The sequence below is a fragment of the Corvus moneduloides genome, chromosome 19 (genome assembly GCF_009650955.1).
Source record: "Corvus moneduloides isolate bCorMon1 chromosome 19, bCorMon1.pri, whole genome shotgun sequence".
Classification (NCBI taxonomy): domain Eukaryota; kingdom Metazoa; phylum Chordata; class Aves; order Passeriformes; family Corvidae; genus Corvus; species Corvus moneduloides.
Genome location: NC_045494.1, coordinates 6,402,068 through 6,413,417, shown reverse-complemented (window position 1 = coordinate 6,413,417; position 11,350 = coordinate 6,402,068). Strand labels below are relative to the sequence as shown.

Below are 11,350 nucleotides of genomic sequence, written 5' to 3'. Positions count from 1 at the left end.
TGTCTGTAGCTCACAACTCACTGCCAAGAGCCAAGGACTATCCACTTAGCGCTGGGTCTCTGTACGGCTGGAGCTGCCATGGAACATAAGCTGACCTTTGTCAGATTTACACATTAAAGCAGTTTCTCTTCCCTTTGACAACGAACTTTAGCAAGGAACACTGTTTGCTGAGCAGATGGAAAAGAGTAAGGGATGCAACTTCAAAATAGCCCTGGAAAAACTGAGTTGTTCTGTCAGCCTCTGAATTCTTTCCCCTCCCACTCCCATTTGATTTTTGAGAATCTATTCAGTTAAAATTGGTAAAATCTGCTAAAATAAATACCTGAGAATGTCACAGTATAGTTGCATGACATTTCTCTTTTTAATAGAGCATATAAAATGCGAGTTTACAACGGTTTTAGTAAGCTGTAAATCAGCACTTTTATTCAGTTTTGGTTCTGAGCTATTAATCCCTAATACAGAGGCAGAACGCTGATTTGCTGGTCTAGGACCTCCCGAGAGAATAGTTCCAATAATCCCGATGACATGGAAAGGAAACGTTACTGAATCACCTGAGTCCCTGCCAGACACATCCCATCGCCCCATAACTCAACGTTCACAGAGCTTAAGAGTCTTAATTATCAAGGAAAAAAAAAAATAGAATTCCCTTTTGGCTTCAGTGAGCTGCGGTTACAAAAAACAAGTGGAATTTGCTGAAATAATTACAGGCAAGTCCCTAATGGGGTTCTGTGCTTTGTCAGGAGTATTTTGGGGAAGCAACCCCCCACGAGGTGCAGCCACAGAGCCACCCTTCCCTTTACTCCTGAGTCAGACTCTGGGGCATCCCTGGCAGTGCCAGCACAAGGAACACGGCACTCGGATTGTCAGCGGGACACGAAGAACACACACACCACCACAGCCGGGTAATTTTAAAGAATTTTAATACAAACTTAATATAAACTATTTCAGTCCCTCTTAACATGTAAGACACTGACTCAAAATACTTTTATACCTTTTTTCAAGTATTGCACAATGTAGGTACAAAATTAATATTTACGATTACATTTTCTTCCATAATATATAGCAAAAATCTTTAAACTTTTAACAGAAAATACAATTTGTGTTTCTTTTGAAAAAAGCAAATATTTCGTACATTTTAATTCCACCACTAAGGAATATTCTGTACACAACTTTTTTACTTTTTTTAGAATTGATGTCTTTAAGATGGATATCTTACAATTTCAGTAAAAAAAATACAACATGAAGCTGCTGCAGCTGTCACAGATCACTGTAGTAAAAAGATATAAATGCAATACCATGTTGTAGAAACAATATATATACTCTGATATTTTACAAACTTTGTACTAAATTAAATTATACAATTAGAAAAAGACCAATAAACCCACCTATTAGTGCCAATTTTTTAATATATATACATATATGTCTGAGTACATATATATATATATACACATGAAAAAATTAGCCACTTCCTTGCTATATCTTAAATACTGTAAGAGGCCATATTTTTGAGAGTATATTTTTGTAATGTACAGTCAGTATAAAATAATTTTGTGCTTGGTTGGCAAATGAAAAAATGATGCATGTTGTATTTATCTAACCAAGCCTGAATGTATTCATACTACAAGCCTTAAAAAAAATCTCAAGAGGTGGAAAAAAATATACACCCTTGGGTACGTGCATTTTAACTTGTACAATAGTATTTACTTGGATTTCACTTTCGGTTTATTTTTAGTTAGCCATAACTGGCTGGAATTGCTGGTTAGAATACTGCATGTTGTTTAAACTAAAATTCAAGCCATCCACAAAAGACTTCTCATTTAGACCTCCATAGGCTGCAAACATATCAAAGGCATTACTGTACTGGAGAGGACTGAGGTTAAGGGGGCTGTCACCAGGAAAGATGCTACTGGTACTACCTTGACCCTGCATGTTGGGGAAAATGAACTCCTTTGCATTAGGAGACAGGGCAGAAGTCTTCTGCTGTTGCTGTTGCTGCTGCTGACTGCCTAGGCCAAGCCCGTAGAGAGAGTGCATGGAGGAGGAGAGGGATTTCTGCTTCAACAGGTCATTGACATTCAAGCCAAGGTTGGTGGGAGAGGTGCGGGCGACCTTGTTGCCACGGCCGCTATTCTTCATTTTGGTTGAGCCAAACTTGGTGGCAGCAAATGTGGCAGTGGTGAAGGTTAAAGGCTGAGTGGAGCGGGGCATGAAGGTCGGGCTCACAGCAGCTGAGTGACCAAAGGGAGGAGAAGGAGAACTAGACACTGAAGATGCTGGGTCACTAATTGGCATGAACACCTGGGCCTCTGGGTTAAAGCTGTTCTTGATTTCCTTATCCAACTCACATCCATTTTCATTATCATCCACATAAAGCACTTTCACTGGTCCCTTTTCACCGATTTGGTATGAAACCTCAAACGGGTCAATCCAAACACTAAGATCCTGAGGCAAGTTGCCACGAACATCGTCAATGTCCAAACCACTCTCTTTGGATGCTTGTTCTATGACTGGGTCCACTTTCTCCCCTATATGAATACATCTAAACCCTGATCCTTTGTATGGCTTTTCTGGATACCAGTGCCCTTCATACTTCTTTTTCAGAAGTCTTTCAAGCTCTTCACCAAAAATGTTGACACGTCGTCTGGGAAGCTTATTGTACAAATAAGAAATAATAAAATTGAGTGCTACTTGGATTTCAAGCTGCATAGCTGCTGTGCCACAGAGTTATAAGTCTGTTTCAAAACCCGAAGAAGAAAGTGTTCAAGATGCCACAGGGAAACAGAATTTCATTCAAAGTGGTGATTCGAGTTATTATTATCCTTCAGCTTGAGTGCTCTTGTTCCTTTAAGAAAAAACAAAAGCAAATACATCCAAATAAGAACAGTGTAAGATCAAGCTCCGAGGTCTATTCTTTTAGCTTCACTTTCTGCAGAAAATAGGTTACTTTTTAAGTGAAAAAATGTACATCAAACTATTTCTGTCCCTGCCTGCGGAAGGTGAGGATGTCAGCTCTGTTCAGCGTGACTTACTAACAACACTGCAGAGGATGGGCTTGTGTTTACATATACAACATGGGGCACTTCCAAATCACATGATCTGGGTACTTAGTTATTCACAAAGCAGCAAGGATAATTTTTAAGACATCACAGAACTGCCAAGCCTGTCAAGGTTTCAATTACCAACCCATAGTTGGATGATTTATAGTACCCAGCTGAAAAATCTAGTACCAGACCATTAGTTTAACCTGAAAGGTCTTAGTCCAAGGGCCATTTATCACTTTAAAGTTTGGAAGCATATTGACTAAAACTGCAGACTGCAGAATTAGAAAAATGTTAACAATTGCTTTAGAAGGTTTCACATGAATAGCTAAAATGATGCAACATTTAAGTACAAGCAAATCTTCTCCCTAAACTTTGCATGGGTGAAATGATGCAAACTGAGGAGAAAATGTCCGCTGTGCATATCCAACAGTTCACACTGAAATGCAGTCAGCACATACAGAATAGCTGCACGTATGTTCTGCCAGAAGGGTGGCCAGGACCGATAAATTAATTCACAAATTCTTCTCTTTCTACAAATTACTCGCTATTTTCAGATGCAAGATGCAATTATATACTCAATTACTGTATCGTACTGTCTGTAGCTCAGATTTCAAAAAGTTCCAGGGCTAACAGGGCTTTTGACAGCCTCAAACCCGATTGCCTTTCTCCTTCTCCACGACTCCATTTTATATGTAATGCAAGATATGGTTGCCACTCCTTCACAAAGGACAGAAGAGAAATTAGCTGTCTAAAGTTAGAGAAGGGACAAGAATCAGGTATTAGCACACATACTGCTAACACAAATCCTGCAGTACCTTGGTATAAATGTGCACACACACCACACACCTTTGTCAAAAAGTTCCAATGAAACAAAATATGGGGATTTTTTTTGGCTCAAGTTAAAAGCCCAAAGAAAATTTCACTTAACAGTGGCCTTTTCTGCAGAGCATCACTAGGAACAAAATTTAGCATAGCTGCCACTTAAGATTAGCGAAATCAAAGTTAAAGGATTTTGATATTAACAATGTGACTACGCTGCTTTTTTATTTCTTGTGCCAAATAATCTCCTTTTAAAGTCTGGAACCCTATTTCCAAGCCACTCGTGTTCTCCCCAACATGGTATGGGAATAGTTTGAAAGGCTGTATGATAAGGCGACCTTTAAACGTTTGCTGGATCAGCACCGGGTGGGGATAAGGAAAAGATCAAGGGCAAACAGAAGATATTTACAAAAGGGGCACAATCAGTACAGAAAAGCTGATTGGGTGGTTAAACGGGGCATTTAAAAATGATTTATTAATCCATCTGTGCTGTTTCCCTTCCCCCATGTCCTTTAAGAAAGAAATGCTCCCTTTCAGAGTGCACCGGGCTGACGCTGTAAATTTTTCTACGCCAGACTGATCCACGGTACAAAAGCAGCTGATCAAACAGATCGGCTTGATAATTTCGAACTTGTTCTTTTTATTTATTTATGGCAAGACGGCAGTATTTCTGGGAGATCCGAGCCCACCCGTGGCCCGACAGCAGCGCCCTGGCAGGAGCCTTAAGCAGTGGGAGTTACATAACCAGGCAGTCGGGTCTCATTAAATTTCTGCTCACAGCCGTGGAGCTCCGGCGGCAGCGGGAGGAGGAGGAGGAAGAGCATTTTCTGAGCCCGTAAGAAAGCGAAGGAGGAAGAGGAAGGAGGATGTCTGGAGGGCGGGTGGGGGCTGCAGGGCCCGTCTGCCGGCGCACAGCCGGGCAGGTCCCGCAGGGTGCTGCCGGCGCTCCCGGAGCGGCCCAGCGCCGATTACTCAGCCGGCGCCGCTCCCTCCTCCCCGCCCGAGCGCGGCCGGGGCGGCCCCGGGGGCAGCGACCCCTCACAGCCCGGCCGTGCCCTCTCCCCCAGCCCCTTCCCCGAGGGGCCCCTGCACCCACCGCGTCCCCCCCTCCGGCACCGCGGGGTCGTGACCGCCCCGTCGCACCCCGCCTAGGGGCCGGGGCCGGGCGGCGCTGCCTCAGCCCCCCGCCCGCGCTGCCCCCGCGCCTCACGGCCGGTACTCACCCGGGGTGTGCGGGGGTAGTGCAAACAGTCCCGGCGGGGGTGTGAGGGCGGGGGGGGTGGGTGGGGGGGCGGCTTAGCACCCGACCCCCATCTCCGATCGCCGGCTCCCTCGGCGAGGATGGGAGGGGAGAGGAAAGAGAAGAAAAAAAAAAAAAGGGAGGGGGAAGGGTCGGAAAAAAAAAGGGGGGGGAGGGAAGGGGGGGGAGGGCAGCGCTGCTCACACCCCCACAACGGGCGCGCTAGGCCGCCGCAGCTGCACTCCCTCTGCTTCTGCCCCGCCGCCCGCCGCGCCCCTACTTATACCCTCCCTTGCCCCGCCCGCGGCCGCGCCCCCACGGCCCCGCCCCGCGCCGCCCGAGCCCCGCCCCCGCCGAACGGCGCCCGAGCGACCCCGCCCGGGGCCCGCCGCTGCCTCCCCTCCCCCCCGGCGCGGCGCGCGGGGCCGCTCTGACGTCAGCGCGCTGCTCGCCTCGCAGCCCCGTTGCGTCACTGCCGACGTCAAACCCTGCCCTCGCGCCCCTCAGGCCGGCGGGGAAGGGAGCGGGAGGGGGGGGAAGCACCGAACTACATCTCCCATGACCGCCGTGGCCTGCGGGGGCCTCGGCAGCGGCGATGGCGGGGCTGGCAGGGGCCGCCTGCACAGCGGGCGCTCCAGGGTGGCCCGCGCGGGCCCGTTCCTGAGGGAGGCGAGGCGCGGCCCCTCACACCACCGGCCCCCCTTTCTCCGCGCCCGGCGGCTAAAAATACTCCCCACAGGTAGCAACGCCGGGCGATTGGCTGCCCGCCCCGGCGGCCGCCGCTGATTGGCCAGCGGGGCCGGGGGGCGGAGCCAGGCCGGGTTTTGGGGGGAACGGGAGCGGCCCATGGGGGGGAGGCGGTTTCCCCTCAGCGCCGGCGGGGCCCGAGGTGGGGGCTCCAGGGACGCATGGGATGGGATGGAGTGGGTCCGTTTGGGATGCGGCCCACCCCGGCGTTCCTTAAAACATCCCCGGGTTTGCTCTTTAAACACCCCTCCGGGTGTTCAGGGTTGGCGCTGGGGCGGTTTCACGCCGCCAGCAGGACCCGGTTCTGGAGGACAAGTTGGGAAGGGGTTTGTTTTTGTATTTTTTTTAAATTCTCCGCCTCTTGCTCTGTTTGTATAATAATAAAGCGTTTTGGCATAAGCGCTACGTGGGCCCCGGGAGAGATTTGGACATGCTGGGACTTTAACCCTTTGAAGCTGAGAATGTATTTGAGAATGGGAGGCAGTACCCAAAAGCTGAAATATTAAGGGAAAGAAGAGGCTTTCCCATCCACAGCTTACTTCTGATGGAAGGCTTAATTCACTGTAAAACATAGTTTTTATTCAGACGTATCAATGTTGATGCTACGGGGATTGCAGTATTGCAAACAACTTGAATATCTTGATTAAGACTCAAAATATTTACAATTTATCCCTGTATTTCTCACCCATTTTTAAATCTTGAGGGTTGCACATGCCTTCAATGAAAACTGGGTCACTTGTCTCTGTGCACCCCAAAGGGAAAATGAAATACGAAGATTATTACATTACAAGCACTGGCAACTGGGAGACTACTGGGAACTGCTGTAGCATCTCTGGGAATCTGAAAGAAAGCCCTGGGTATTTGTTTTGATCAGAAAGAGTCAAAGTGAAACAACTCCCTAAACAGAGAAGGTGAAAAGACAAATAGAGGGGGTTGTTTTGTTTTGTTTTTGTTTTGATATTAGAGCGCAGGAGTCTCTGTAGAACAACAAACACACATTGGGAGGTGACATCAGCCACCGGTGGTGGTTCAGCTCTCGCTGCACTCAGTTCTGGGGTGGCAGCAGTAGATTTCCCTTTGAAGTGGGAACAACTGCACAGCGCTGCAGATCAGTGTTTTCAAGTGAGATTTCATAAGGAGCTTTACAAACCCAGTAACTGCTGCTGAGCTGCTAAAAAAAGCCAGGTTGTAAAAGCAGAGACTTTCTTTTAAATGGTTTTAGTGCTACATGAGAAGCATTAGGAACTGAATTAAATGTACAGAGCTAAGACGTTGGTAATCAAGGCAGCCATGGGATCCTTTAAAGCTGTAAAAATTGGGATGTGCTTTTCTGGGGCTTATGGAAAGGAAGCTTCTCATGCAGTCCGTGCTGTAGAAAAATCCGGTGTTAAATGCAACTAGACCATCTTTTAGGTCCCTCCCACCCCAAACGATGCTATGTTTCTAAATGTTAAAGATGGGTCACTGGCCCAGGACTAACCTCTTTGAGGATCAACCCCACTTCTAGTGTTTCAGTGAAAGTTTTGATTTATCCTTGTTTGTCTGAAAAAATAGCCTTTAAACTGCAGTGATCATAGTGTGGTCCACATATGGCATGTCAGAGGTAGGTGGCCAAACTGTAGCAGTATTAAATTATTAACACTTAAACCCAGAGTTTAATCCAGGATCATTTGTATTCTTAAAATCTCGACTGGCTTTTTGATCCACAAGGGTCAGAGTAGGGCCTGCAGTGTTTTTCAGCCCTTTTGATTAATACACAGCAATAACAAAAAGTCTGCCTCTCCCTGCTAGAAAAATCTTTAAAAATCAATACAAAATAACTCCAGCAGAAAAATTTCACTCATGTTGCCAGTTCTATTCAGCTGGAAGATTAATCTTAAAAGAAAAGAAAAACTATATATTCTCATCTGTCCTGACAGACCTTGACAAGTCTTCCCTAGCAGAGCAAATCAACACAATGATTTCAGAGCAGGGCAGGAGGCAGGAGTGAGATTAGAAGTAAGAAGACTTTCTTAATCTATATTAAACAAGAAGGGTTTGATCTCATGCCCTGTTCATAGCCAGATCCTGCAATGCTGGCCAGCAGACAGCCATCAGCAACTGAACTACACCTTCCACAGTCTGGATCTCTGCAGAATAATCTCTAGATCCAAGATCTCTGCATTGTAAAACAGCTACATTACCACAAAAGCTTGCAGAGACTGCACACACTCAACAAAGGGACCTTCTTTTCTGCTAAAGAAATCTAAATTTGGTTCCTCAAATAATAACTAGCACTCTTTAAAAATCTAAATTAGTATTATTTATTGATCAACACAATGTCCAAATCCAAAATACAGTTTGTTGATCTTAAAAGTTGTTCAAAGGAATTATATACAACCAAGAAAATTTTTACTAATTATGTCAATGAGGACAAGAATTTTAAAGCTGTAGGAAGAAAGGCTCAGAATTTCCACCACCCATCTCTGTCCTTTTCATAGAATCCTCTTCTCTGCTAAATGAATGTTGCTGTACAGAATATATAAGATTTATCCTGATGGTGGACATGAAGCTTTGTATCATGCATTCCTGAATATAGTGCAGTCTCTTTTTTAACATTTTCCTATTTCGGAGCACAATTCTCCTTTTAGCGTGGGAGCCTGGGCTTTGATCTTGAAATGAAAAAATGGAAAAAAATTGAAAGCTTTCCCCATTGTATTCATCCCTCTCTAGCCCAGTTTTATCCATTTGCTGATTTTAACATGTGTTCCTTTTCCCCACCATCTATCAGTGTGAGCAACCAGGCCTGGCTGCTCTCCAGCAGATATCTTAGCACTGAGTTTGAAATGGAATGTAGATTCTCTTACATTTCACTTTCCCAGCAGTGATTTTTCCATAAATACAGATTAGAGAGGGGGTTTGGACCTATCAGGTGTTGCCCAGTACCAGGAGCTCTCTGACCACAAAGGTTTTTTGAGGTGGGAAACCACAAAATCACCTTGTAAGTGATGTTGTTTTGATGGAGTAAAAAACAAGCAGGAGCAGAATTCAGGCAAAACAGCCAGGTCACCTTCTAGGAGGGCCCCAAGCTTGTCTCTGATCCTGTGAAGGGGCACATGTTGGTTCCCAGCGATGGAGAGCAGCTGGCGGGCAGGGGCTGGCACAGCTCAAGCTGCCAAGGAAGTGCACATGGCAGGATGTGTGCCACGACTCTGTGCAACCTCCTGCCCCCGGGGCAAACAGCCCAGGCTGTGCCCAGGCTTGGCCCTCTGCAGCTCAGGGGGCTGAGGAATGGCAGTAGTGCCCTGGGAACATGCAGGAAAGGGATGGAGGCAGGAGGACCTGGCAGTGTCTGTTGGTCTGGGCAGAGATACAGTTGTGACAGAGGGGGAGGAACAACCCTTGAAGTGGAAGGAGGGAAATATTGCAGTAAAACGGGGAGAGTGAAGGGCAGAGAGTGCAGTAGTGATGGGCTGTGACCCTGAGAACAGCCCAGCATTGAGCATCCCATCCTGGAAACCCTGAAAATTTTGCTTTCAATTCCCATGGGATGCTCTGGGTCTGGCCTGCCCCACAGCTCAGCTGGGCAGGCAAATCCAAACACCAGCAACAGGATTTGCTCTGCTGTTACAGTGTGTGATGTTAGCGGCTCTGGTGATGCCAAGATTTTAGAAAGTTGGCTACCAAGAGCTGGAGCTTGAATGCCACAGATTAAAAGGCAGGTTCCAGATCTGGGTATCTACAGCTTTGTGCAGCGAGTACATTGAAAAAACCTTCTAAGTTGGTACTTTCTTAGATACTAGTGACTCTTCTTAATAAAAAAAAAAAAAATCTCTCTCTCTCTCTGTATATATAATTTTGCCAGGCCAACATCAGTAAAAGGAACTGATCTGCAGGAGATTAGAGCTCAGAGCTCACAAGAACATCACTCTCCTAAGTGGAATGCTACCTATATAATAGCTTACCTGGAAAAGGTTGATGGAGTTCTGAGCAAGACACAGAAAGCAGCTGCTGGGTAAGAAGGAGAAATAAAACCAGGAGAAATAAAGATTTTGCACCAAAGCTTTGTTCTTCCCAAAGTTTCATCCACCTTCGTCAAGTAAAAATGTGGGTTGTTTTTTTGCCTGAAGATGGTATAAGGCAGGATCTGTTCTTGAAGAGGAGCCTGATAAGCCACATATTCAGAATGGGGTACAGATTCTGAGAAGGCCTGTTAAAAAGAATGAAATGAGGAGTATGGAATCTAAAACTGCTGTGAAAAGTAATGTGCACAGGTGGATAAGCACTGTAATAAGAGGGGGAGGGAATGGGAAATATTTTATGAGCATCAGAATTTCCTATAACTGTGAATAAGTGGGCTGAAGAAGGAGGAAGATTGATTTCATACCTTAGAGAGGTTGACCTTTGAAGAAAGTTTTATTAAAATCCAATATAATTTTTTCCTCGAATTCACCTTTGCATTGGGATCCTGCCAGTTTAATGTCAGTTAGTTGTGTAGTATCTGTTAATAGATAAAATTATGAGGTGAGGACTGTCCTAGCTGATAGCCATGGAACTTCTAAGTTAATCAGCTTCAAGTGCTTTACTACACTCATTCCAAACAATGATTCATAAACAGTTTTAAAGAGACAGAAAGCTGCTTTTAAAACTATCAGTACTTTCATGGGGATCAAAAATAAACACTGAAGGTGAAGGGCTGGTCTTTTGCCCTTTCAGTTTCTGAACAGATGAAAGTAGCTTGGAAACGTCTCACTAGGAATTTACTTAAGAATTTTGTGTACTTAGGATTTTCCAAGAAGCAAGTAAATCTTTTTTTTCCTGAAAAGGGAATTCCAGGAAAACTGTTCAGTCTTATTCAAGAGAGATACTGAATGTGAAAAAGTAGATAAAAATGGGGAAAAAAACTCAGTACAAAGAAATAGCTTTTATTCAGTTGGTTTAAACTGGAAGAAGGAGCAATGGAGGGGTGACTGTTTACCAAAATGGTCCAATAAACACAAAAATTCTGCTTTTTTTTTTGACATTCTGATTATCATCAGCTGGGGTAAAAAAAATATCATCTAAGAATTACCAGTGGTGTCTTTTTGAAATAAATGGAAACTCTATTTAGGCAAAGATCCAGCCAATACCACCTTTTCTGGCTAGTTGCAATGTCCTCTAAGCCAAATCTGCAGCCTTTGGCTCTCCCAGAAATGCTTTTTGTTTACTTAGGAAGGATCAGTGAAGCCTTTACTGTTTTCTAGTTCTTCAAGAAAGTGATGTAGACTCACCTTGAATGAGAAGGGGAGGAAGGATGTTTCCCTGCACTGTTAGTTAATTATTGAGATTGGAAGGTGCCTCAATTTTTTGCAATAAAGTCCAGAACAAAATATAATTTTAACATCCCCAGAAGATCTCCCTTGGTTCTTGCCTAAAAATTTAAAACATCCAGGAACAGTGCAGCTCAGTAAGAAGCCATCCATATTTTAAGCTTTCAGGCAATCTCTTTTCTCTGGAGCATGTGGCTGTGGGTTTCTTATGCCTT

At 45.1% G+C, this 11,350-nt stretch overlaps 1 protein-coding gene and 1 long non-coding RNA gene across 2 annotated transcripts; one reads left to right on the top strand and one right to left on the bottom strand.

Moving 5' to 3' along the window:
• Nucleotides 1-903: 903 nt before the first annotated feature.
• Nucleotides 904-5,337, bottom strand: TOB1 (transducer of ERBB2, 1). The gene is made up of 2 exons (XM_032129057.1): nucleotides 5,084-5,337; nucleotides 904-2,842 (listed from the first exon to the last, which is right to left on the bottom strand). Exon 2 carries the CDS (start codon nucleotides 2,704-2,706, stop codon nucleotides 1,729-1,731), a length of 978 nt encoding a protein of 325 aa, XP_031984948.1. The 5' UTR covers nucleotides 2,707-2,842; nucleotides 5,084-5,337; the 3' UTR covers nucleotides 904-1,728.
• Nucleotides 5,338-5,490: 153 nt separating this feature from the next.
• Nucleotides 5,491-11,143, top strand: LOC116453521. The gene is made up of 3 exons (XR_004243844.1): nucleotides 5,491-5,839; nucleotides 6,812-6,969; nucleotides 9,692-11,143. It is a non-coding gene; the product is annotated as an uncharacterized LOC116453521 (long non-coding RNA).
• The last annotated feature ends 207 nt before the right edge of the window (nucleotides 11,144-11,350 follow it).

What these genes read in the sequence shown, in the direction of transcription:
- TOB1 (XM_032129057.1), bottom strand. Translation starts at nt 2,706, where the DNA reads ATGCAGCTTGAAATCCAAGTAGCACTCAATTTTATTATTTCTTATTTG.